General features: G+C 42.5%; 1 protein-coding gene across 1 annotated transcript in view; it reads right to left on the bottom strand.

The window, feature by feature from the left end:
- Window positions 1–25,844, bottom strand: part of gucy2g (guanylate cyclase 2g) — a 91,192-nt gene that overhangs the window by 44,727 nt on the left and 20,621 nt on the right. The window contains exons 2-4 of the mRNA XM_045701910.1: window positions 21,990–22,338; window positions 7,386–7,495; window positions 2,447–2,629 (exon numbers count right to left, since the gene is read on the bottom strand). Coding sequence (XP_045557866.1) covers window positions 2,447–2,629; window positions 7,386–7,495; window positions 21,990–22,338 — 642 coding nt within the window. The remainder of the gene's footprint in view (window positions 1–2,446; window positions 2,630–7,385; window positions 7,496–21,989; window positions 22,339–25,844) is intronic.

Raw genomic sequence — 25,844 nt, 5'->3', positions numbered from 1 at the left:
ATAACTCAACACACAGCCATTAATGTCTAAACCGCTGGCAACAAAAGTGAGTACACCCCTAAGTGAAAATGTCCAAATTGGGCCCAATTAGCCATTTTCTCTCCCCGGTGTCATGTGACTCGTTAGTGTTACAAGGTCTCAGGTGTGAATGGGGAGCAGGTGTGTTAAATTTGGTATCATCGCTCTCACACTCCCTCATACTGACTGGTCACTGGAAGTTCAACATGGCACCTCATGGCAAAGAACTCTCTGAGGATCTGAAAAAAAGAATTGTTGCTCTACATAAAGATGGCCTGGGCTATAAGAAGATTGCCAAGACCCTGAAACTGAGCTGCAGCACGGTGGCCAAGACCATACAGCGGTTTAACAGGACAGGTTCCACTCAGAACAGGCCTTGCCATGGTCGACCAAAGAAGTTGAGTGCATGAGCTCAGCGTCATATCCAGAGGTTGACTTTGGGAAATAGACGTATGAGTGCTGCCAGCATTGCTGCAGAGGTTGAAGGGGTGGGGGGTCAGCCTGTCAGTGCTCAGACCATACGCCGCACACTGCATCAAATTGGTCTGCATGGCTGTCGTCCCAGAAGGAAGCCTCTTCTAAAGATGATGCACAAGAAAGCCCGCAAACAGTTTGCTGAAGACAAGCAGACTAAGGACATGGATTACTGGAACCATGTCCTGTGGTCTGATGAGACCCAGATAAACTTATTTGGTTCAGATGGTGTCAAGCGTGTGTGGCGGCAACCAGGTGAGGAGTACAAAGACAAGTGTGTCTTGCCTACAGTCAAGCATGGTGGTGGGAGTGTCATGGTCTGGGGCTGCATGAGTGCTGCCGGCACTGGGGAGCTACAGTTCATTGAGGGAACCATGAATGCCAACATGTACTGTGACATACTGAAGCAGAGCATGATCCCCTCCCTTCGGAGACTGGGCCGCAGGGCAGTATTCCAACATGATAACGACCCCAAACACACCTCCAAGACGACCACTGCCTTGCTAAAGAAGCTGAGGGTAAAGGTGATGGACTGGCCAAGCATGTCTCCAGACCTAAACCCTATTGAGCATCTGTGGGGCATCCTCAAACGGAAGGTGGAGGAGTGCAAGGTCTCTAACATCCACCAGCTCCGTGATGTCGTCATGGACTCCAGTGGAAACCTGTGAAGCTCTGGTGAACTCCATGCCCAAGAGGGTTAAGGCAGTGCTGGAAAATAATGGTGGCCACACAAAATATTGACATTTGGGCCCAATTTGTTTATTTTCACTTAGGGGTGTACTCACTTTTGTTGCCAGCAGTTTAGACATTAATGGCTGTGTGTTGTGTTATTTTGAGGGGACAGCAAATTTACAATGTTATACAAGCTGTACACTCACTACTTTACATTGTAGCAAAGTGTCATTTCTTCAGTGTTGTCACATGAAAAGATATACTCAAATATTTACAAAAATGTGAGGGGTGTACTCACTTTTGTGAGATCATGTATATGTGTGTACATTGTACAATCAATTAGTGAGAGAGAGATGAAAATATCACTTTCATTTGTATATCCACTGTAGCCTGCTATAAATCATGGCAAAGTTGGTTCCTGTTCCAGTCATGTCTTCTGTCATGTTCCTGTGAGTCAAACAAAAACTCTCTAATGATTGGTTTACAATAGAGCCTCCCACAATGCAGGTGATGGCTGCAGGATGAAGTTGGTGAAGAGCAACTGCAGAAACTTGCAGTCGACTGTAGTCAAAACTTCATGACCTTTGATCACGATTTTTGTAAAGTTCATGCAGTTGACATTTTTTTGGCCAATTTTTATCCCCATAAACAGTGGTGTCAGTTCAGCTCAGCTAAACCTAGGGTATGGCAAAGTGGGGTGTGTGGGGGTTGGAAGTTGAAGCTCATTTACTGCATTTTTACACAATTTGAAAACTCTAAAATGTTATTTGCAGAACAGAAGAAAAAAAAAATTGCCCCCAGCCATAATTATCACCAAAAATAAAAGGTTTAAATATATGTGGAACGGCATATACAATGTTAACAACTACTCAACCTCATCATAAATTGACTAATTTACTTTTGAACCGTGCATGCAGTGCAATGTGAAATAGATGCATAATACATACAAGTCACAACAAGGGCGACTTCAAATGCTGACATCCATAAGCGGTGCGTCAGTTTAAAGCTATTTTTCACCATGAAATTTAATCTTTATAATACTCTAAAACAGCCATTACATTTGATTCGGGATTGGAATGATTTGAGTCTACTTTTTTGTAGCCTACTTTAACATTCTTGGTCGTGAGCTAGGGTATTACGACTGCCATACCCAACTGACACCAATGCTCCATAATGCAATACACTTTGAAAGGCGATTTGACGAAAGTGATTCGCTCGAATGCACCATTATGATGGATTATGCAAAAAATCCTGGTAACATTGAGGACCTCTTTTCTCTCACCTCTTTTTCTGATTTAAGTTTGCTGTGAAAAGGGTGCGTCTTCAGCCTCTCATAGACTTGCTGAAAGAAGTCGTAGTAGTCGTAACCCTCATTGGACTTCTGACCAATGACAAAGGCCATGTCGAAGGCCCTCATGGTCGCCAGGTCTTTCCTGTTGTTCATGGCATATTTCCACAGGTTGTCCTGTTCAAACCAAAAGTGGTGGACAAAGATGGGTTTTTATAGCTGCATTCCAGTGTAAAAAGTTGTTCCCCTTACACCTTAGCCAAATACATTTAAACTCAGTTTTTCACAATTCCTGACATTTAATCCTAGTAAAAATTCCCTGTCTAGCTAGGTCAGTTAGGATCACCACTTTATTTTAAGAATGTGAAATGTCAGAATAATAGTAGAGAGAATGATTTATTTCATATTTTATTGCTTTCATCACATTCCCAGTGGGTCAGAAGTTTACATACACTCAATTAGTATTTGGTAGTATTGCCTTTATATTGTTTAACTCGGGTCAAACGTTTCGGGTAGCCTTCCACAAGCTTCCCACAATAAGTTGGGTGAATTTTGGCCCATTCCTCCTGACAGAGCTGGTGTAAGATTCAAATTTGTAGGCCTCCTTGCTCACACACGCTTTTTCAGTTCTGCACACAAATTTTCTATAGGATTGAGGTCAGGGCATTGTGATGGCCACTCCAATACCTTAAGGACAACAAAGTTAAGCCATTTTGCCACATCTTTGGAAATATGCTTGGGGTCATTGTCCATTTGGAAGACCCATTTGCGAACAAGCTTTAACTTCCTGACTGATGTCTTGAGATGTTGCTTCAATATATCCACATAATTTTCCTACCTCATGATGCCATCTATTTTGTGAAGTACACCAGTCCCTCCTGCAGCAAAGCACCCCAACAACATGATGCTGCCACCCCCATGCTTCGCGGTTTGGATAGTCTTCTTCGGCTTGCAAGCCTCTACCTTTTTCCTCCAAACATAACGATGGTCATTAAGGTCAAACAGTTCTATTTTTGTTTCATCAGACCAGAGGACATTTCTCCAAAAAGTACGATCTTTGTCCCCATGTGCAGTTGGTCTGGCTTTTTATTGGGGTTTTGGATCAGTGGCTTCTTCCTTGCTGAGCAGCCTTTCAGGTTATGTCGATATAGGACTCGTTTTACTGTGGATATTGATACTTTTGTACTTGTTTCCTCCAGCATCTTCACAAGGTCTTTCGCTGTTGTTCTGGGATTGATTTGCACTTTTCGCACCAAAGTATGTTCATCTCTAGGAGACAGAACGTGTCTCCTTCCTGAGAGGTATGACGGCTGCGTGGTCACATGGTGTTTATACTTGCGTACTATTGTTTGTACAGATGAACGTGATACCTTCAGGCGTTTGGAAATTGCTCCCAAGGATGAACCAGACTTGTGGAGGTCAACCATTTTTTTCTGAGGTCTTGGCTGATTTCTTTTGATTTTCCCATGATGTCAAGCAAAGAGTCACTGAGTTTGAAGGTAGGTCTTGAAATACATCCACAGGTACACCTCCAATTGACTCAAATTACATCAATTAGCCTATCAGAAGCTTCTAAAGCCATGACATCATTTTTCTGGAATTTTCCATGCTGTTTAAAGGCACAGTCAACTTAGTGTTTGTAAACTTCTGACCCACTGGAATTGTGATACAGTGAATTATAAGTGAAATAATCTTTCTCTCAACAATTGTTGGAAAATTACTTGTGTCATGCACAAAGTAGATGTCCTAACCGACTTGCCAAAACTATAGTTTGTTAACAAGAAATGTGTGGAGTGGTTGAAAAACAAGTTTTAATGACTCCAACCTATGTGTATGTAAATTTCCGACTTCAACTGTATATATATATATATATATTTTTTTTATTTTTTTCTCTCAAATTCTTTGCACAAATTTGTTTACATCCCTGTTAGTGAGCATTTCCAAGATAATCCATCCACCTGACAGGTGTGGCATATCAACACGCTGATTAAACGGCATGATCATTACACAGGTTCACCTTGTGTTGGGGACAATAAAAGGCCACTCTAAAACGAGCAGTTTTGTCACACAACACAATGCCACAGATTTCTAAAGTTTTGAAGGAGCAGGCAACTGGCATGCTGGCTGGTGCTGAGGAGTATTTCTGTTCGTAATAAAGCCCTTTTGTGGGGAAAAACTAATTCTGCTGGATTGGCATGTGCCCTCCCATATGCCCTCCCATCTGGCTGCTCCCCTGCCCAGTCATGTGAAATCCATAGATTAGGGCCTAATGAATTTATTTAAATTGAATGATTTCCTTCTATGAACTGTAACGCAGTAAAATCTTTGAAATCATTGCATGTTGCTTTTATATTTTTGTTCAGTATATAGTGCTGTCATCGATCATAACCCCGATATTTAACCCTGTTTAATATTTAAAACACTGATTGCATTTAGAATGCACTTCCCCTATTATATGAAAAAGGGGAGAAGTGCTAGGTTTTTCTAGCTGGTTACAAGGACAAACTTGTGTTTTGACGGGCCTCCCAACTGACGCAGCAGTCTCAGGCACTGCAGTGCTTGTCCGGGTAAGGGGACGGTTTGGCCGGCCTGGATGTCCTTGTCCCACGAGCTCTAGCGACACCTGTGGCGGGCCAAGCGCATGCACACTGACACGGTCGCCAGTTCTATAGTGTTTCCTCCGACACATTGGTGCGGCTGTGTCAAGAAGAAGTGTGGCTTGGCAGGGTCGTGTTTTGGAGGACGCATGGCTCTCAACCTTACCATATCCCGAGTCTGCATGGGAGTTGCAGCGATGGGACAAGACTGTAACTACCAATTGGATATCACGAAATTGGGGGAGAAAAAGGGCTAAATGACGTGTTTTGACATGGCAGGAATCAATAATTCAGTGGGAGATAAAGATGCTGTTCTATTCCACCGGAGCAGACCGGCAAAATATGTGCACTCGTAACAACATGTTTGCTTTAATCCGTTATTTGTTAAAATAATGATCAGAAATGATTCCAATCGTTTTTCCACCATTCAGTTTCCCCATAACAGATTTTAGAAAAACTTCAAATAAGGCCTGTGTTTTGTGTAAACTCACCCTGGTGTGACATTTTGATAACTGTGTAAATCTCTTTCGGACAAGTTGACTTTTATCAATATATTCGCTTGTATTTATCCCCCAAAACGAAATGCTAATTAGCTGCTAATGTGGCTATCATACAGAACTACAAATGCCTGTCTCAAGCTTCACATCACTCACCAGGGCCATGATGATCTGGACGAGAGGTAAGAATCTCAGGATTAGCTATCTAATGTTAGCTAAATTGAGTAATTAATCAAAAGGCTACATTTGTTTAAATTTACAATTCTGTGAACTGTCTTTGCATTTACACAATACATGTTATCTAGCTAGCTAGCTAGCTCATGGTTAGCTAGTTATCAACCTTAGCCTGGCTAGATGGGTACATTAGCCATATACTTGTCTAGCCATTTAAATGCATGAGAAACTAATAAAAACAAGTTTAACTTTCTTTGACTTTTATAAACCAACAGTCTAGCTTGCTAGTTAACTAGCTAGCTAACTTAGATGGTGATGCTAGGTGTTCTTGATAATGTTTGTTTGTGTCTGTGGGTGAGGGGTGGGTAGCCTACTTCAAGCACTACTTGACTTGTAACTACCCTGGCTACAGTGCCTTGCAAAAGTATTCATCCCCCTTAGTGTTTTTCCAAATTTTGTTGCATTACATCCTGGAATTACAAAATTTAAAAGTGGTGCGTGCATATGTATTCACCCCCTTTGCTATGAAGCCCCTAAATAAGATCTGGTGCAACCAATTACCTTCAGAAGTCACATAATTAGTTTAATAACATCCACCTGTGTGCAATCTAAGTTTCACATGATCTCAGTATATATACACCTGTTCTGAAAGGCCCCATAGTCTGCAACACCACTAAGCAAGGGGCACCGCCAAGCAAGCGGCACCATGAAGACCAAGGAGCTCTCCAAACAGGTCAGGGACAAAGTTGTGGAGAAGTACAGATCAGGGTTGGGTTATAAAAAAATATCCAAAACCTCTGAACATCCCACAGAGCACCATTAAATCCATTATTAAAAAATGTAAAAAATATGGCACCACAGCAAACCTGCCAAGAGAGGGCCGCCCAACAAAACTCACAGACCAGGCAAGCAGGGCATTAATCAGAGAGGCAACAAAGAGACCAAAGATAACCCTGAAGGAGCTGCAAAGCTCCACAGCGGAGATTGGAGTATCTGTCCATAGGACCACTTTAAAGCGTACACTCCACAGAGCTTGGCTTTATGGAAGAGTGGCCAGAAATAAGCCATTGCTTACAGAAAAAAATAAGCAAACACATTTGGTGTTCGCCAAAAGGCATGTGGGAGACTCACCAAACATATGGAAGAATGTACTCTGGTCAGATGAGACTAAAATGTAGCTTTTTGGCCATCAAGGAAAACTCTATGTCTGGCGCAAACCCAACTTTAACTAACCCTAACTGTGGCATCAAGCTACACACTCACGCACAATGACACTCCAACACACACACACACAATAACATGCTCACACATTTATACTGACTCTACACACACGCACACACACTCACATAAAATCATAATTTACGCTGCTGCTACTCTGTTTATCATATATCCTGATGCCTAGTCACCTTACCCTTATACATATCTAGTTCTATCACTCCATGCACATTGTAAATATGGTGTTGGAACTGACCCTGTACATAGCTTCTTACTTTCTCGTGTTCTTCTTATTTTTATTTATTGTGTGTTTTTGTTCTACCTTACGTTATTTTTAATGCTACATTGATTTTGATTACTGCATTGTTGTGTTTGGAGCTTGCAAGAAAGGTATTGCACTATATTTGAAACTTGAATTAAGAAAGACTTACTCACCAAATTGCCACTGACCTCAAAATGCTGCAGAAGGAAGAAAACATACTCTCCAGCCATTAGGTCTTGCCTCTCCGCCTCCATTAAAAGGTTAATTGCATCCTCGGCGTTGGTCATCACCACAATCACTAGGAGAAGATGGGAAATTATGGTTTCGGTAACTTAGGTTTCAGTAAGCATTTTTGGCCAGTTTCCTTGACAGATTAAACCTAATCCTGGACTCAATAGTGCTTTTAATGAAATCTATTGAGAATGCTTTTTAGTTCAGGACTAATATTAATCTGTTTCTGGGAAACCAGCCCATAACGTACTGCTGGTTGGTGGTAGGAGCTTAGTCTCGCGAAATGAATAGACCTGAGTAAAATTATGTCAGGTCAATACTTTCAATTGCTTTAGCTGTGCTTGATTATGTTCAGTGCATAGAGCGAATTAAAAACAAAAAACAACGTTTTGTGTGAAGTAGGCATTGGTCTGAAGCCGAAAAAGAAAGGAAACTCACGCAATGCCTATTCCACCCATGCTCTACCAAGGTTATCCAGCAGACAGCTTTGGGCTACTAAAGTTTCTATGTTGGTATTGTCTTTCAAACTATGTGTAGGCAGGTTGCTTGGGATTCAAACCTTCTTGATATTAACAGCTGATTTTCCAGAGGGAAGCGAAAAACCAGAAACCAATTTAAACCAACATGGAGTATAGACAAATGAGCAAGCTCCTGGAAAATACACAAATAATCAACATGTACACATTAACTATTTACAGTGCATTCAGAAAGTATTCATACCCCTTGAATTATTTAACAGTTTGTTGTGTTATAGCATGAATTCCCCCATTTATACACAATACGCCATAATGACAAAATGAAAACATGTTTTTAGACATTTTTACAAATGTATTGAAAATGAAATAAAGAAATATATCATTTCTGGGTAAGTCTCTAAGAACTGTCCACAGCTGGATTGTGCAACATTTGCCCATTATTCTTTAAAAACATTATTCCAGCTCTGCCAAATTGGGTTCTGATCATTGCTAGACAACCATTTTCATGTCTTGCCATAGATTTTCAAGTAGATTTAAGTCAAAACTGTCACTCGACCACTCAGGAACATTCACTGTCTTCTTTCTAACCAACTCCAGTGTAGATTTGGCCATGTGTTTTAGGTTATTGTCCTGCTGAAAGGTAAATTAATCTCACAGTGTCTGTTGCAAAGCAGACTGAACCAGGTTTTCCTCTAGGATTTTCCATTCTGTTTCTTTTTATCCTGAAAAACTCCAGAGACCTTAACGATTAAAAGCATACCCATAACATGATGCAGCCACCACTATGCTCGAAAATATGGAGAGTGATACTCAGTAATGTGTTGTATTGGATTTGCCCCAAACATAACACTTTGTATTCAGGACAAAAGGTTAATTGCTTTGCAGTATTTTTTGCAGGATTACTTTAGTGCCTTGTTGTAAACAGGATGCATGTTTTGGAAAAGTTTTGTTCTGTATAGGCTTCCTTCTTTTCACTCTGTCAATTAGGTTAGTATTGTGGAGTAACTACAATGTTGTTGATCCATCCTTAGTTTTCTCCTACCACAGCCATTAATTAAACTGTAACTGTTTTAAAGTCACCATTTTAAATATTGATAGTGTACTGTGTCCATTTGAACTGGCACAAATCGTTTTTCAGCTCTACATGGGAAAGCTTGCATTTCTCCGTGACAGACTCATGCCCACAATCAGCCACTCTGCCATAAAGCACTCTGTCCCTGGGCAGTACCATTGGGATGTTGTTCATTTCAAGGATGTGGGCAACGACTTCTTCCTTTAGAGTCTGAGAACCGGTCTCTACGGAGGTTCTAGCAAGACAGACGCAGTACTACACACCACCACACTCACTGCCACTCCAGAAAACCAAAGGTTATTTTCAGAGCACACTAATACATTTGAGTGAGTGAGTGAGTGAGTGGTGTGGCTGTCAAAACTATAAACTGAATCATGGTCAAAATGTATTCTCCAGGAGGCGAACCCACAATCTTCAGGTGGTAACTCTAACCATTACACTACAAACCCTGTCCTCAAAATATAAAACGTTTTTATTAGAATGAATCACTTTTGCATGTGAAATAACAGAATCCTTGTATTATTATATATTTTGTTTTGTATCTCTTTTGTAATATATATTTTTAATTATTATACAAAATAATCAACAACTTACATCCCTTCATCTAGCATATCTAACAAAACAAAACACAGGTATAAACAAGAAAATACTAAATACATACAAAATATATGTATAATATACATACATATATATATTATAATTGTTTTAAATATGACAATTCTAATGCAATTGTATTCACTCAGAAAAATGTTCATTATAATGATTGAGGAAGATGATTCACTATGGATAGTGTCTTAACCTGTTTAGGATAGGGGGCAGTATTTTCACGGCCGGATAAAAAACGTACCCGATTTAATCTGGTTATTACTCCTGCCCAGAAACTAGAATATGCATATAATTGTTTGATTTGGATAGAAAACACCCTAAAGTTTCTAAAACTGTTTGAATGGTGTCTGTGAGTATAACAGAACTCTCCCTTAAATTTGTTTGGTATTTAATATTTGTAAGGCATCAACCAAGCTTTTTTCCAGACAATATCAGGAAGAAGCATGTTCCAGAAAAATGTTCCTCTAGGCATAGGTTGGTTTCCTTGAATGGAAAATGTGTCCTTATGTATTTGTTACAACAAGATTTCTCAAGTAAGCCCACGCCTTCCAAACTGAGTTCTGGATAACCTCTGTTATCATCACCAAAGCTAAGATGAGTTTTCATTAGTGTAGTTAGACCACTGGGAATGGCTTTCATCACAGAAATAAACTCTTTGAAAGGTATTGGAAACTCATTCAATGTTATAAATTGTTCATATGAAACAATATTACCCTGTTGTTGAAAAACATCAAGAACAAAGTCAATATTCATCTCATGCCAGCTAAGGTAGAACAATGACCTATTCCTTACAATTATGTCAGAAGTAATCCACAAAAGAGCTTTATGTTGTCACGTCCTGAACATAGAAAGCTCTTATTTTCTATGATAGAGTAGGTCAGGGCGTGACAGGGGGGGTTTCCAGTTATTATTTTCTATGTGGGGTTCTAGTTTAGTTTTTCTATGTTTGGGTGATTTGTATGATTCCCAATTAGAGGCAGCTGGTAATCGTTGTCTCTAATTGGGGATGATACTTAAGTAGCTTGTTTTTCACTTGTGGGTTATTGTCACGGTTGTCGTTAGTAGAAATGGAGGACCAAAACGCAGCAGGTACGTGAATGCTCATCTTGATTTTTAATTATCTTCAAAAATGAACATACAAAATAACAAAAACGAAAAAACGAACAACTAACAAACAGTCTGGCAAAGCATAGGCTCAACACAGAACAATCACCCACAAATCACACACACAAACATATGGGACTCTCAATCAAAGGCAGATAGACAACACCTGCCTTCAACTGAGAGTCCCAACCCCAATTAACCAAACATAGAAACACACACACTAGACTAACCATAGAATACAAACACAGACCATCAACCAAAAACCCGGAAATACTAAATCAAATACCCTTTACACAAACACACCACCCCGAACCACATAAAACAAATACCCTCTGCCACGTCCTGACCAAACTACCAAAACAATTAACCTTATACTGGCCAGGACGTGACAGTACCCCCCCCTTAAAGGTGCTACCCCAGAAGCACCTTAACAAAAAATAACCCCAAGCAACACCAAAAAAAATTCCCCTTTTCTAAAGGGAGGGAAGGGAGGGTGGCTGCAGTCAACGACGGCACTGTGCTACACCCCCCCTCCCCAACCCACCAATATCTGGAGGTGGCTCTGGTTCCGGCCTTTCCAGGCTGTCGGGCCACTCTGGCATCGCCGAGGGGCAGTCGGGCATCGCCGGGGGGCAGTCGGGCCAGTCTGGCAACTCGGGACAGTCTGGGCAGTCTGGCAACTCGGGACAGTCTGGGAACTCGGGACAGTCGGGACAGTCTGGCAGTTCGGGACAGTCTGGCCACTCGGGGCAGTCTGGCCACTCGGGGCAGTCTGGCCACTCGGGGCAGTCTGGCCACTCCGGCAGTTCAGGGCAGTCTGGCCACTCCGGCAGTTCAGGGCAGTCTGGCCACTCCGGCAGTTCAGGGCAGTCTGGCCACTCCGGCAGTTCAGGGCAGTCTGGCCACTCCGGCAGTTCAGGGCAGTCTGGCCACTCCGGCAGTTCAGGGCAGTCTGGCCACTCCGGCAGTTCAGCGGCAGTCTGGCCACTCCGGCAGTTCAGGGCAGTCTGGCCACTCCGGCACGTTGACAGGCGGGCAGCTCTGCGCCGGACTGGCGGGCAGTTCGATGACGACAGTCTGGCCACTCGCGGGCAGCTCTGATGACGACAGTTGCTGGCGGGCAGCTCCGGACGACTGTTGACAGGCGGGCAGCTCTGATGACGACTGTTGCTGGCGGGCAGTTCTGATGACGACAGTTGACTGGCGGGCAGCTCTGATGACGACTGTTGACTGGCGGGCAGCTCTGATGACGACTGTTGACTGGCGGGCAGCTCTGATGACGACTGTTGACTGGCGGGCAGCTCTGATGACGACTGTTGACTGGCGGGCAGCTCTGATGACGACTGTTGACTGGCGTGGCTGGGTTGACGCACTTGTAGCCTGGTGCGTGGTGCTGGTACTGGGCTTACCAGATTATGAACACGCACCTCCAGGCTAGTGCGGGGAGCGGGAACAGGACGAGTCGGACTGGGTTGACGCACTTCCGGGTCCGCACGAGAGACAGGAGCTGGAAACCCAGGGCTATGGAGGCGCACAGTCGGTCTCGATCTTACCTCCTGCACAACCTGTCTTGGCTGGATGGAACTAGTAGCCCTGTACGAGCGGGGTGCTCGTACAGGGCAGACTGGGCTGTGCAGGGCCCTGATGGTAGCCGTGCGTAGAGCAGAAGTTGGGTAGCCTGGTCCTCGGAGGCGTACCGGCGACCAGATGCGCTGCGCAGGCATCCTCCTACCAGGCTGGATGCCCGCTCTAGCACGGCACCTGCGAGGGGCTGGAATAACGCGCACCGGACTGTGCGTGCGTATGGGTGAGAGTGCGCTCCTCAGCGAAACATAGCGCTCTCCACCCCATACGCTCCTCCATATAACCACGGGTAGCTGGCTTCCGGCTCTTCTTACGCCTAGCCAAACTACCCGTGTGCCCCCCCCAAAATGTTCTTGGGGGTGCCTCTCGTGCTTCTCCTTCAGCGCGTCCATGGCCTCGTACCACCGCCTCTCTGCCTTGGCTGCCTCAATTTCCCACTGCGGGCGGCGATAATCCTCAGCCTGGTGCCAAGGTCCGGCCCCGTCCAGAACTTCCTCCCAGGTCCACTTCTCCCGCCAGTCCAACTCGAAGTCCCTCTGCTCCTTCTTCTGCTGCTTGGTCCATAGTTGGTGGGTGATTCTGTCACGGTTGTTGTTGGTAGAAATGGAGGACCAAAACGCAGCAGGTACGTGAATGCTCATCTTGATTTTTAATTATCTTCAAAAATGAACATACAAAATAACAAAACCGAAAAACGAACAACTAACAAACAGTCTGGCAAAGCAAAGCTCAACACAGAACAATCACCCACCAATCACACACACAAACACACCCTAATATATGGGACTCTCAATCAAAGGCAGATAGACAACACCTGCCTTCAACTGAGAGTCCCAACCCCAATTAACCAAACATAGAAACACACACACTAGACTAACCATAGAATACAAACACAGACCATCAACCAAAAACCCGGAAATACTAAATCAAATACCCTTTACACAAACACACCACCCCGAACCACATAAAACAAATACCCTCTGCCACGTCCTGACCAAACTACCAAAACAATTAACCTTATACTGGCCAGGACGTGACAGTTATGGGATATTGTTTATGTGTAGTTTCATTACAGTCACGGTTTGTTTATTCTTTATTTGTTTTGTATTTTTCTAAAGTTTCACTTTCTAATAAATTATGTGGAACGCTACTCACGCTGCGCCTTGGTCCGACCATTATTATTATAACGAACGTGACGTATGTGGAGAATTTGTGCAGGAAACATATTTTCCAGGACGTTAAAGCTTGTTGGTGAAACCTAGCCAATTTAACGGGTTCTCTATCAGAAATATAATTACAATTCTGTGAAAATTGAAGACCTCCTAACTTATTAAACACATTGTTTGGAATGAAATACCAAATTGATTCTGTATTTACCAAACATATTTTCAACCAATTGATCTTGAAGGTATTATTAATGTCAACAAAATCCAACACTTCTAGACCTCCTTCACATCTTTCATTTCAAAGGACTGACTTTTTTAGTTTGATGTATTTTTCCAGATGAAGTCAAGAAAGGTCTTGTTGATCTCTTTACAGGTAGAGGGATTTACAAATACAGATAATGATGTGTACACAAAGTGAGACAGTCCCTCTGCCTTGTATAGAAATGTCCCTTTGTAGCCAATTAATAAATATATTCTAGGTTTTCTTAATTTTAGGAGAGAAATTTATATGTTGTCTGACCAAGGGTTTTTTGATAGATGTATTCCTAATTATTTAACACAGTCCTTTACAGGAATATTTTCTATTTCTTTATCATCAGAGTCAAAGAAACAGATTTCACATTTTGAAACGTTCAGTTTTAATCCAGACGCAATAGAGAATGCAGTGATAGCATTAAGGGCATGGGTGACCTGGTCTTTGTCTTTTAAAAAAAGAGTATCATCAGCCAGTTGGGAAATTTGTATTTTTCTGTTAAACTAAACGAATGTTGGAGCTTATGTGACGGCCCTTCATAAATCCTGAGGCTCATTTATAATGGTATCTATTGCTTTCTTTAATATTTTGGCATAAACCAGAGCAATCCATTTGTAATCAATATTTAATAAAGTAATTGGTCTCTTGTTGTCAACGGGAGAAGGGTCTTTCTCAGGCTTCGGAATCAGTGAAATTAAGGCCCTGTTTCCTAACGGAGACAATTTCACATTTTTCAATGCAATCTTGAAACTTACTAAAAATAGGGTCTTCTACTGACTCCCAAAACTGCCTATAGAATTCAACTGGGGCCAGGTGATTTCCCTTTTATCACTGAATTCAGAGCCTCTCTAATTTCTTCCATTGACAGGTGAATCGCAAATTGAGTGGAAATATCATTCTCAATTACAGGAAGATAATTCTGAATGTGACAAATGTAGCTTTCACAACCATCTTCCTGAAATTCTGAGTTATAAAGGTTTTCATAAAAGGAATTGACAAATGTTGATATTGTAATGGGATCTTTGCATAATACATTAATAATTTTGAGGGCCGTTATAGATTTTCTTTTGTAGTTTCTCTTTTCAAGTGCAAAAAATAACTGGTGTGTCACACTTTGCCAGATCCGTCTGAAGCTATTCTAATTCTTGTTGTATAGGTTTAAAGACCCTTCTTCTTGAGATACATTATCTTTCTTTAGAAAACTGTCAAGCTTGCTCATCAAATATTTTTCTCTAAGGTTCTTCAGGTGCTTCAGCTCTGTGGCACGTTTAATGACTACAATTCTGACTTTATATTTGAAGAATTCCGATCTACTTCCATGACCCAAGTCTTTTCTTGCAAAAATATCTTTGGTTAACAATTTGATGTTTCCAATGAAAATAGGATCTTTAAGAAGTGCGTTGTTAAATTTCCAATATCCTTGAATACCATAACATTTTTTTGTATCTTGCAAATTCAGGGAAATCAAATGATGATCAGAAAAGGGAGCCAACTGATGATCTACATTTATAACAAATTGTAACAAAAAGGTAGAAATTAGAAATACATAGTTTTGTTGGTCGGGGTATACAGTTGAAGTCGGAGGTTTACATACACTTAGGTTGGAGATTAAAACTCATTTTTCAACCACTCCACAACTTTGTTGTTAACAAACTATAGTTTTGGCAAGTCGGTTAGGACATCTACTTTGTGCATGGCACAAGTAATTTTTCCAACAATTGTTTACAGATCACAATTCCAGTGGGTCAGAAGTTTACATACACTAAGTTGACTGTGCCTTTAAACAGCTTGGAAAATTCCGAGACAATGATGTCATGACTTTAGAAGCTTCTGATAGGCTAATTGACATCATTTGAGTCAATTGGAGGTGTACCTGTGGATGTATTTCAAGGCCTACCTTCAAACTCAGTGCCTCGTTGCTTGACATCATGGGAAAATCAAAAGAAATCAGCCAAGACCTTAGAAAATAAATGGTTGACCTTCACAAGTCTGATCCATCCTTGGGAGCAATTTCCAAATGCCTGAATGTGCCATGTTCATCTGTACAAACAATGGTATGCAAGTATAAACACCATGGGACCACGCAGCCGTCATACCGCTCAGGAAGGAGACACATTCTGTCTCCTAGAGATGAACGTACTTTGGTGCGAAAAGTGCAAATCAATCCCAGAACAACAGCATAGGACCTTGTGAAGATGCTGGAGGAAACAGGTACAAAAGTATCTATTTCCACAGTAAAACAAGTCCTATATCGACATAACCTGAAAGGCTGCTCAGCAAGGAAGAAGCCACTGCTCCAAAACCCCCATAAAAAAGCCAGACCACGATTTGGAACTGCACATGGAGACAAAGATCATACTTTTTGGAGAAATGTCCTCTGGTCTGATGAAACAAAAATAGAACTGTTTGGCCATAATGACCATCATTATGTTTGGTGGAAAAAGGGGGAGGCTTGCAAGCCAAAGAACACCATCCCAACCGTGAAGCACAGGGGTGGCAGCATCATGTTGTGGGGGTGCTTTGCTGCAGGAGGGACTGGTGCACTTCACAAAATAGATGGCATCATGAGGGAGGAAAATGATGTGGATATATTGAAGCAACATCTCAAGACATCAGTCAGGAAGTTAAAGCTTGGTTGCAAATGGGTCTTCCAAATGGACAATGACCCAAGCATACTTCCAAAGTTGTGGCAAAATGGCTTAAGGACAACAAAGTCTAGGTATTGGAGTGGCCATCACAAAGCCCTAACCTCAGTCCCATAGAAAATGTGTGGACAGAACTGAAAAAGCGTGTGCGAGCAAGGAGGCCTACAAATCTGACTCAGTTACACCAGCTCTGTCAGGAGGAATGGGCCAAAATTCACCAAACTTATTGTGGGAAGCTTGTGGAAGGCTACCTGAAATGTTTGACCCAATGTAAAGAATTTAAAGGCAATGCTACCAAATACTAATTGAGTGTATGTAAACGTTTGAGCCACTGGGAATGTGATGAAAGCAATAAAAGTTGAAATAAATAATTCTCTCTACTATTATTCTGACATTTCACATTCTTAAAATAAAGTGCGGATCCTAACTGACCTAAGACAGGGAATTTTTACTAGGATTAAATGTCAGGAATTGTGAAAATCTGTGTAGAAATGTATTTGGCTTGGGTGCATGTAAACTTCTGACTTCAACTGTAACCCTTTGCATCCAGATTGAAATAACACCAGGCATCATCAACAGAGAGATCCTTGCATAATGTTATGATGATTTTGAGAGCTTTGACTCATTCTAGGAGGAAAACGATCAGCAGAGTCATCGGGTGTTTCGTTAAAATTCCCTGATAGAATCAGAAAAACCTTTGAGTATTTGTTGTGTCAATCCTGTAATTTTCTGGTGAATTTGGCAAAAAGGGTCTTATTTGGAGAACGTGACTTATGTCCATACACATTACAGATGATGAAAATAGAATTGTCAAGTTTAACAATTTCTGTGACCCATCTCCCATCCTGTGAAGATGTGGATTCTAGAATGTCGCCTTTAAACTTGTGGATGAGCATCAAAAGACCAGAAGAATGATTTGATCCATGACTGAAATAGGCCATGTCTCCCCATTGTGACTTCCAAAATTTCAAGTCATTTTCACATGAAATGGTTTCCTGAAGAAGGACAAAATCTGTGTTATTGTGTTTACAATATAAAAATAAGGCTTCCTTTTTGTAAGATCTCTCAAACCCCAAGCATTCAGGCTAATGATATTGAGTGAGTTGAAAACAAACTCCTGCATTAAAAAAGAAAGAGACTCAAACTAGACAACAGATGTAGTAATGTGAACAATAAAGCAAAACAGTAAACCTTGAGAGCGTTACTTCGACGGAAATCTACGCTCAGTTGAGGTAGCGGTGGTTAACAGTATAACAAATCTATTTTTTTCTTTTTTGGTTGGCAAGTGTTTTCTAAATTGTAGTTCGGACAGTAAATTTACTCGTGGCACCACAGTAAATGTACTCTTGGCAGTACTCACAGTTCAAGTGTGATTTCATGTCATCAGAGTTAACCATTAATCTTTCTTCTTTTGATGAGCGCGTGTGGGCCCTTGAACCCAGCCTTCTTTCCCTCTTGTCGTGCCTTTTGTATAAGCTGCCACAGTTTCTCCCTGGCAGTCTGATCCTGCGGTATCAGAGCCTCTGGTGGCCAGAATACGTCACAAGCTTACAGTTGGATTTTTGCATGGAATTGACACTGAATTTCACTTTCAGTGTTTTCAAGTCTCTCACAGATAAGATAAGACGTTACAGTGAGCTCCTGTATATAGCGTAACAGTACGTTTCTGGATGTTATTTTTCAGTGTTTCTGTCCACTGCTCTTTCTCAGTATTCTTCTCATTTGACATTCACTAGCTGAGCTACACATTGTACTTCACTCTGTTTCACTTCAATTGTCCCAATGAACATGTCCTCATTTCCTGCTGTTATCCCCTGTCTATGCTGTGAATCCTCAGGTTTTCTGCCCGTGTGTGTGCGTGAGGAGCACTTTTTGGCATAATCATTTTTTCTGTAACATACTTTGCATATCTGACCATATGCTGGACACTTTTTTGGTTCATGTTTGTACCCACAACGTGAGCATTCTCCCTGTGATCATTCTTTTACTAGCTGTGCACTGTCTTTGTCTAACTCATGAAACATTATCAAATGGCTCTGGCTCACTTCACTAGCACGGCAAATGTCTATTGGTCTAGCTAGCAGGAGATCTGGTTCTCTGAGTAATCTGCCTCGAACTTGGTCATTTGTGATTCCGCACACAATTCTGTCCTGTATCAGTGACTCGGTATGTTGTTGAAACTTAGTCTTTTGCTTTATTTTTTAGATCAGTCACATAAGCATCAATTGACTCTGTTTGTCCTTGCACTCTCGTAAAAAAGATATGCCTCAGGTATGTCCAATTTTTTCTTGGCTCACAGTACGTTCGAAAAAGCTCTTTTAATACATCCAAGTCATCTACATCATTGTCAAAATTGAATACCTTGATTGCATCTTCTCCGGCTACGTGCAAGAATTTGGCACATTTCACTTTTTCGGATTTCTCTGAGATGCCACTGGCGATGATATAAAGGTTGAATTTCTGCATCCACACTCCAATTTCCCTCTAGGTTCAGAGTAGTTGGTGGTCTCATTTGTTCCATGTTTTGTAATGTTGAGCTTTCCTTTGTATTACGTTTTAACATGACACCACGTAATATATTAGCACACTGAGGCAGGGTAACAGCGCCACCCTCAGGCACTCCAGATAAGTACATGTACTGTGCATTCGGAGAGTATTCAGACCCCTTGACTTTTTCCATATTTTGTTATGTTACAGCCTTATTCTAAAATTGATTAAATAAAATGTTTTCCTGGTCAATTTACACACAATACTCTTTAATGACTAAGCGAAAACAGGTTTTTAGAAATGTTTGTAAATGTATTTAAAAACAAAACCAGAAATACCTTATTACATAAGTATTCAGACCATTTGCTATGAGACTCGAAATTGAGCTCAGGTGCATCCTGTTTCCATTGATCATCCTGAGATGTTTCTTTATTGGAGTCCACCTGTGGTAATTTAAATTATTTGGACATGATTTGGAAATGCACACTCCTGTCTATATAAGGTCCCACAGTTGTCAGTGCATGTCAGAGCAAAAACCAAGCCATGTGGTCGAAGGAATTGTTCGAGCTCAAGAGACAGGATTGTAGACAGCAAAAAATGATGACAGCATTGAAGGTCCCCAATAACACAGTGGCCTCCATCATTCTTAAGTGGAAGAAGTTTGGAACCACCAAGACGCTGGCCGCCCGGCCAAACTGAGCAATCAGGGTATTAGGGCCTTGGTCAGGGATGGCTTCAGAGTTCCTCTGTGGAGAGAAACTTTCAGAAGGACAACCATCTCTGCAGCACTTCACCAATCAGGCCTTTACGGTAGAGTGGCCAGACGGAAGCCACTCTTCAGTAAAATGCACATGACAGCCCGCTTGGAGTTTGCCAAGAGGCACCTAAAGGACTCTGACCATGAGAAAGAAGATTCTCTGGTCTGATGAAACCAAGATTGAACTATTTTGCCTGAATGCCAAGCGTCTGGAGGAAACCTGGCACCATCCTTAAAGTGAAGCATGGTGGAAGCAACATCATCCTGTGGGGATGTTTTTCAGAGGTAGCGACTGGGAGACTAGTCAGGATCGAGGGAAAGATGAACGGAGCAAAGTACAGAGGGATCCTCAATGAAAACCTGCTCCAGAGCACTCAGGACTTCAGAATGGGGTGAAGATTCACCTTCCAACAGGACAACGACCCTACACACACAGCCAAGACAACTCAGGAGTGGCTTCAGGTCTCTGAATGTCCTTGAGTGGCCCAGCCAGAGCCCAGACTTGAACCCGATCTAACATCTCAGGAGAGACCTGAAAATAGCTGTGCAGCGACACTCCCCATCCAACCTGACAGAGCTTGAGACTCCCCAAATACAGGTGTGCCAAGCTTATAGTGTCATACCCAAGAAGACTCCAGGCTGTAATTGCTGCCAAAGGTACTGAGTAAAGGGTCTGAATACTTATGTAAATGTGATATTTCAATTTGTTTATTTTTTATTTTTTTGCAAAAATGTCTAAAAACCTGTTTTTGTAATGCCATTATGGGGTATTGTGTGTAGATTGATGAGGATTTTATTTTTAAATGAACAGAGTGGACTAAGTTTTGTAGACTTTACCCTTTGCAAAAGTTTTTTTTAAATCGTGCTTGGCACTGCCCACCTCCTTGCTTGTGTGCCACTATGACTAATTTGTTGCCATTGGAAATGACAGGCTGGTTTAGCTATACAAGTCTTTGCTAATGTTAGCTAACGTTAACTAGCTACCTAGCTAATCAAAATATCTGTTTGCATTTATTGATTTACCTCAGCTTGAATACAACTATATAGCTAGCTATCTACAGTAGCCTAGGTTTGTTCACATACACTTCTTATGACTGGCAGCCTGGTGAAAGCAGCTGTGTTGTTGCCGAGCAACCGACCCGGTGTTAGAACTCTGAGCTTCAGCTAAAAAAGATGTTAGCATTGTGAGAAATACTACAAAAAGGTAGCAGATCGTTGGTTCTTAATGGACAGAAATGAGCAAGTAAGACCAATAAATTATACATTTAATCAAATCTGTTGCCCCTACAAACGTATTCAGTCCGAAAGGTCTGCAAGTCTAATGGTCACTTTATGGACGCTGTAGTCTCATTCTCATCCAATGCCTGAACATTGAATTAATTCTGGGCAAAAAGTTGTCTGAAAACCCTAACATGCTGACCACACCACTCGCGCGTATGTTGATTCTGTCCTCCCACACCAGACGCGATCAGGACACGCAGGTTAAAATATCAAAATTAACTCTGAACCAATTATATTCATTTGGGGACAGGCCGAAAAGCATTTATGGCAATTTAGCTAGCTAGCTTGCTGTTGCTAGCTCATTTATCCTGGGATATAAATATTGGTTTGTTATTTTACCCGAAATGCACAAGGTCCTCTACTTCGACAATTAATCCACAGATAAAATGGTAAACCAAATTAGTTTCTCGTGCTCTCTCTCCTCCTTCCTTCAGGCTTCTTTTTCTTCTTTGGACTTTATATGGCGGTTGGCAACCAACTTTACGGTGCATTACCACAACCGACTGGAGAGTGGACCTCAGTTCATCTTTCAATCACCCATGTGGGTATATGCTCCTAAAAACCAATGAGAAGATTTGAAAGGCAGGACTTGCTGCGCGTTGAGCATCACAAATAGAACCAAGATCTATTTTAGCACCAGGCTACACAGACGCTCGCTGACACATGCGAGCAGTGTGGGTGCAATAATTGAATAACATGTATGTGTACATTTATTTTGCAATGCTCGCGCACGCGATGCGAGCACTGTGGTCAGCATGTAATGCTAACGGCCCTGTTAAAAATCCAGTATATGGTTCTTGGTAATGGACGGATGGCTCATGACGAGAGATGAGAGTGTATTGTGTACCTCCAATCAAGTTGATTTGCTAATTTTTATTGAGATTGGTGTCATATTGGCTTAGATATGATGGTAGGGAGATCTGAATTTAACATTGAGCTTCAATCAATGCCTATGTAATAGAATAGGGAGATAATGCAAGTCTTCAGGTCTATAGCAAGGTTACTCATCATGCAAGCATAGTTCATCAGGCCATCTGCAATACAAACCCACTTACCACATTAAAAGACAATACAGCACTACAGCACGATATAACTGATAAGTAATAGAGGAGGAACATTTGTTTGCTTACCTCTTGCCACTGTCGAGATGTACTTGACATTCCTGTGGACAAGTTCCATGTTGCTGGTGTCAAACTTAACACTTGCTGTTACGGTGAGTTGAGCGCTGAGCTGATCCTCGACAGACTTCCATAAAGCATCGACTTTGTCCCAAGTGTTTGAATCTAACCCCCCTCCAATCAGAGCCACATGGTCCCACCCAAAATATTGCAGTGTCCTAACTAAGACCTCTCCACTTCTTTTAAGGGGGGGCACAACTTTGATGTAAGTATCGTAAATGGCAGTATTGTCCATCTTGGAGGATTGTCCGACAAAGCCAAACATTGGGATGTTCCAAGTAGATGCAATAAGACCGGTGACCTGTAAAACAAAGAGTAAAATTATTATTGTATTCATAAACATTGTTCATGTTTGACCGTGCAAAATATATACATTTTAAAGGATACTACAGTGCCTCCAAAAGTGAGTACATAGTCATTAGGGACAGTTTGATAATTACTGGGAGTGGGGGGGGGTCCAAAATAGTGTAGGGGGGTGCAACATGTTTTTTTTTACTTTGGGGAGGGTTGAGGGTTCTTCTTTTGGGCACAGGGGAGGGATGTGCATTTTTCACCCAGTTTAAAATTCACAGTTTTGAAGGTTTTCCTATATAATTTATTCCAACCTAGCCAAGTTTACCCATATACTTGCATACTTTGGTTTGACCATTAGAAAGTGTTCTCTGGGACAAGTGTTCTGTCACCGACAGGTCCGTTGTTGAATGAATGGATTTCTCTCTGTTTCTCATGTAGGCTACATTTATAATGCATCAGTACTGCAATGTACTGTACCAATGCATCACCACCAGACTATATGATCACATTAGTCCTACACCAGAGCTACACACTCTGGCCATTCAAACTTCCCTGCCAGTACATTGCCAAAGATTCACCAAACAAGAGTAATTCTTGTCCTCAAACATTAGTTTTAAAAATTCCTCAAAATAAGTGACCAAACTATAGGCCTATTCAGTGCTATTCAAGTCCAATGCAGCCGTTTTATCGCAAAATCAAATCATTTTTGGGTAACAATTAAGTACCTTACTGTGACTGTTTAAATTAAAATGGTCAAAAAGAAACACAAATAGCTTCTTAGCAAAGAACAATTTCTCAAGTAAGAATTTTGCGAAGACTTTTTGGGAGTGGTCTGAGTAGGGAGGGGAAAACTGAAAACTAGTTGTTATTGGCAGAGAGGTTTTGAACCTAGTGATGTCACCAGGCAGGCCAAAACTCCATTCCACCAAAACAGGCTGAAATTTCAGGCGGTCTTTTCAAACAGCTCTTACACTAAAAGGGCATTATCATAATTTTCACAATTTCACAGTATTATTCCAACCTCATAGTGTGGAAAAATATATAGAACACAGGTAAATCAATTTTTATGTGTTGTATTGGATTTGCCCCAAACAAAACACTTTGTATTCAGGACAAAAACATATTTGCTTTGCCATATTTTTTGCAGTATTACTTTATTGCCTTGTTGTGAACAGGATGCATGTTTTCGAATATTTGTATTCTGTACCAGCTTCCATCTTTTCACTCTGTCACTTAGGTTAGTATTGTGGAGTATCACAGCCATGAAACTCTGTAACAGTTTTAAAGTCACCATTAGTGAAATCCCTGAGAAGTATCATTCCGCTCTAGCAACTCAGTTATGAAAGACGCCTGTATCTTTGTAGAGACTGGGTGTATTAATACACCATCCAACGTGTAATTAATAACTTCACCATGCTCAAAGGGATATTCAATGTCTGCTTTTATTATTTTTACCCATCTACCACTAGGTGCCCTTCTTTGCGAGGCATTGGAAAGAATAGAAGAATAGCAAGAATAGCACTCCCAAATCTCCGGGACCCTTCAGGAACTTGCAGAGTCCCTCCAACCACGGCACGCCCCCAACCCAGGAGGAGCCAATGCCCAGGTCTCATCATCCAGTGCTACAGACGTTATTGTGGTTCCTGCAGGGAACCTGCACCGGGAACCCAAGATTCCAGCCCCCAAGTGGTATGACGGCCACCCAGGAGGATGCAAGTGGTTCATCACTCAGTGTTCTCTGGTGTTCGAGCTACAGTCCTCCTCGTTCCACACCGATCGGGCCATGATCGCCTACATCATCTCTACTCTCGGGTAAGGCCCTGGTGTGGGCAACGGCGGTGTGTGAACAGCAGCCACCATCTTGCAGATCCTTAGTAGCCTTCACTGCCGAGCTGCGATGCGTCTTCGACCACCCAGTCGGCGGATGAGAAGCGGCCAGCCAACTGTTCAACCTCCGCCAAGGGGCCAGACCAGTGGCTGACTTCACCATTGAGTTCTGCACCCTTGCCGCCGAAAGTGGGTGGAATACGGTAGAACTGGTTACCGCTTTCCACCAGGGTCTGTCTAACTCCATGAAAGATGAACTGGCCACTCGGGAACTGTGAGAGGACCTCGAGTCCCTGAAAACGCTGGAAATCAGGTTGACAACCTCATCTGGGAATGGGTGAGACAGCACCCTTTTGACACCACTCCAGCATTCCAGTTACCTGAGCACCGCAAGCCCACCGAGCCCAGCATGGAGGATCCCATGCAGCTGGTTTGCATACGTCTGAGCCCACTGGAGCGTGACAGGCAAATGCGCGAAGGTAGCTTCCTCTACGGCGGAGGTCTCGGCCATCTCCGTTCTACATGCCCAGAGCTGACGGGAAACGCCAGGGCTCGCCAGGAAAGGGGGAGACCCTGACGAGCTGTGCAGTTACCTCCCGGCTACCCAATCACCGTCTGTTACTAGCCGCAACCCTCCACTGGGACAACCATCAGAACCAGATTTAAACCTTTGTGGACTCCGGGGCTGCGGATAATTTCATTGATCAAGACTTCGCCAGAGAGTTACAGATCCCCTACGTGAAATGTCCCATCCCTTTGCAGATTCAAGCCCTTGATTGCCGCCCCATTGGCTCCGGTCAGGTGTAATATCAGACCAAGCCCATTCTACTGCAGGTTGGGGTGAACCACTCAGAGACTCCTAGTTTTCTGTTGATCACTACTTCCGGGATCCTCCTTATCCTAGGGTACCCCTGGCTAGCGCTACATAACCCACTCGTTTCCTGGTCCATGGGACACCTACTAGACTGGGGTAAGGACTGCCAGACTAAATGTCTAAGAACACCACCAAGAGCCTCGCCGTGTCCTCCTGCATCCCTTGAAGACGAAGACTTTTCTGCTCTCCCTCCCGAAATACTTCGACCTCCAGGAGGCCTTCAGTAAGAGGCAGGCCGCCACTCTTCCCCCTCATTGTTCTTACGACCGTGCCATAGAACTCTTACCTGGCACCACACCACCCCGGGGTCGTCTGTACTCCCTCACGACCCCTGAAACAGCATTCATGGACAATTACATCCGGGAGTCGCTGGAGGCAGGTTTCATTCGCCCCTCTTCATCCCCTGCTGGTGCAGGCTTCTTCTTTGTGGTTAAGAAGGATGGAGGCCTGCGTCCCTGTATAGACTACAGAGGGCTGAACCAGATTACGATCAAGAATCGTTACCTCCTACCCATGATGTCCTCCGCATTGGAGTTGGTCCAAGGGGCCCAATTCTTCACCAACTGGACCTCCACAACGCTTACAATCTGGTGAGAATCAGGGAGGGAGATAAGTGGAAGACTGCCTTTAATAAACCTAGTGGCCACTATGAATATTTAGTCATGCCCTTCAGATTATCGAACTCACCGGCAGTCTTTCAAGCATTGGTCAATGACACTCTGAGGGATATCTTCTCTGGGCTAGGTGGGACGTGACCGTCCCACACTATTCAACAGCCAGTGAAATAGCATGTCACGAAATACAAAACAGCA

This window comes from Salmo salar, chromosome ssa19 (genome assembly GCF_905237065.1).
Source record: "Salmo salar chromosome ssa19, Ssal_v3.1, whole genome shotgun sequence".
NCBI classification, from domain to species: Eukaryota; Metazoa; Chordata; class Actinopteri; order Salmoniformes; family Salmonidae; genus Salmo; species Salmo salar.
The sequence above is the reverse complement of the archived record's forward strand: the minus strand, read 5'-3'. Positions and strand labels throughout refer to the sequence as shown.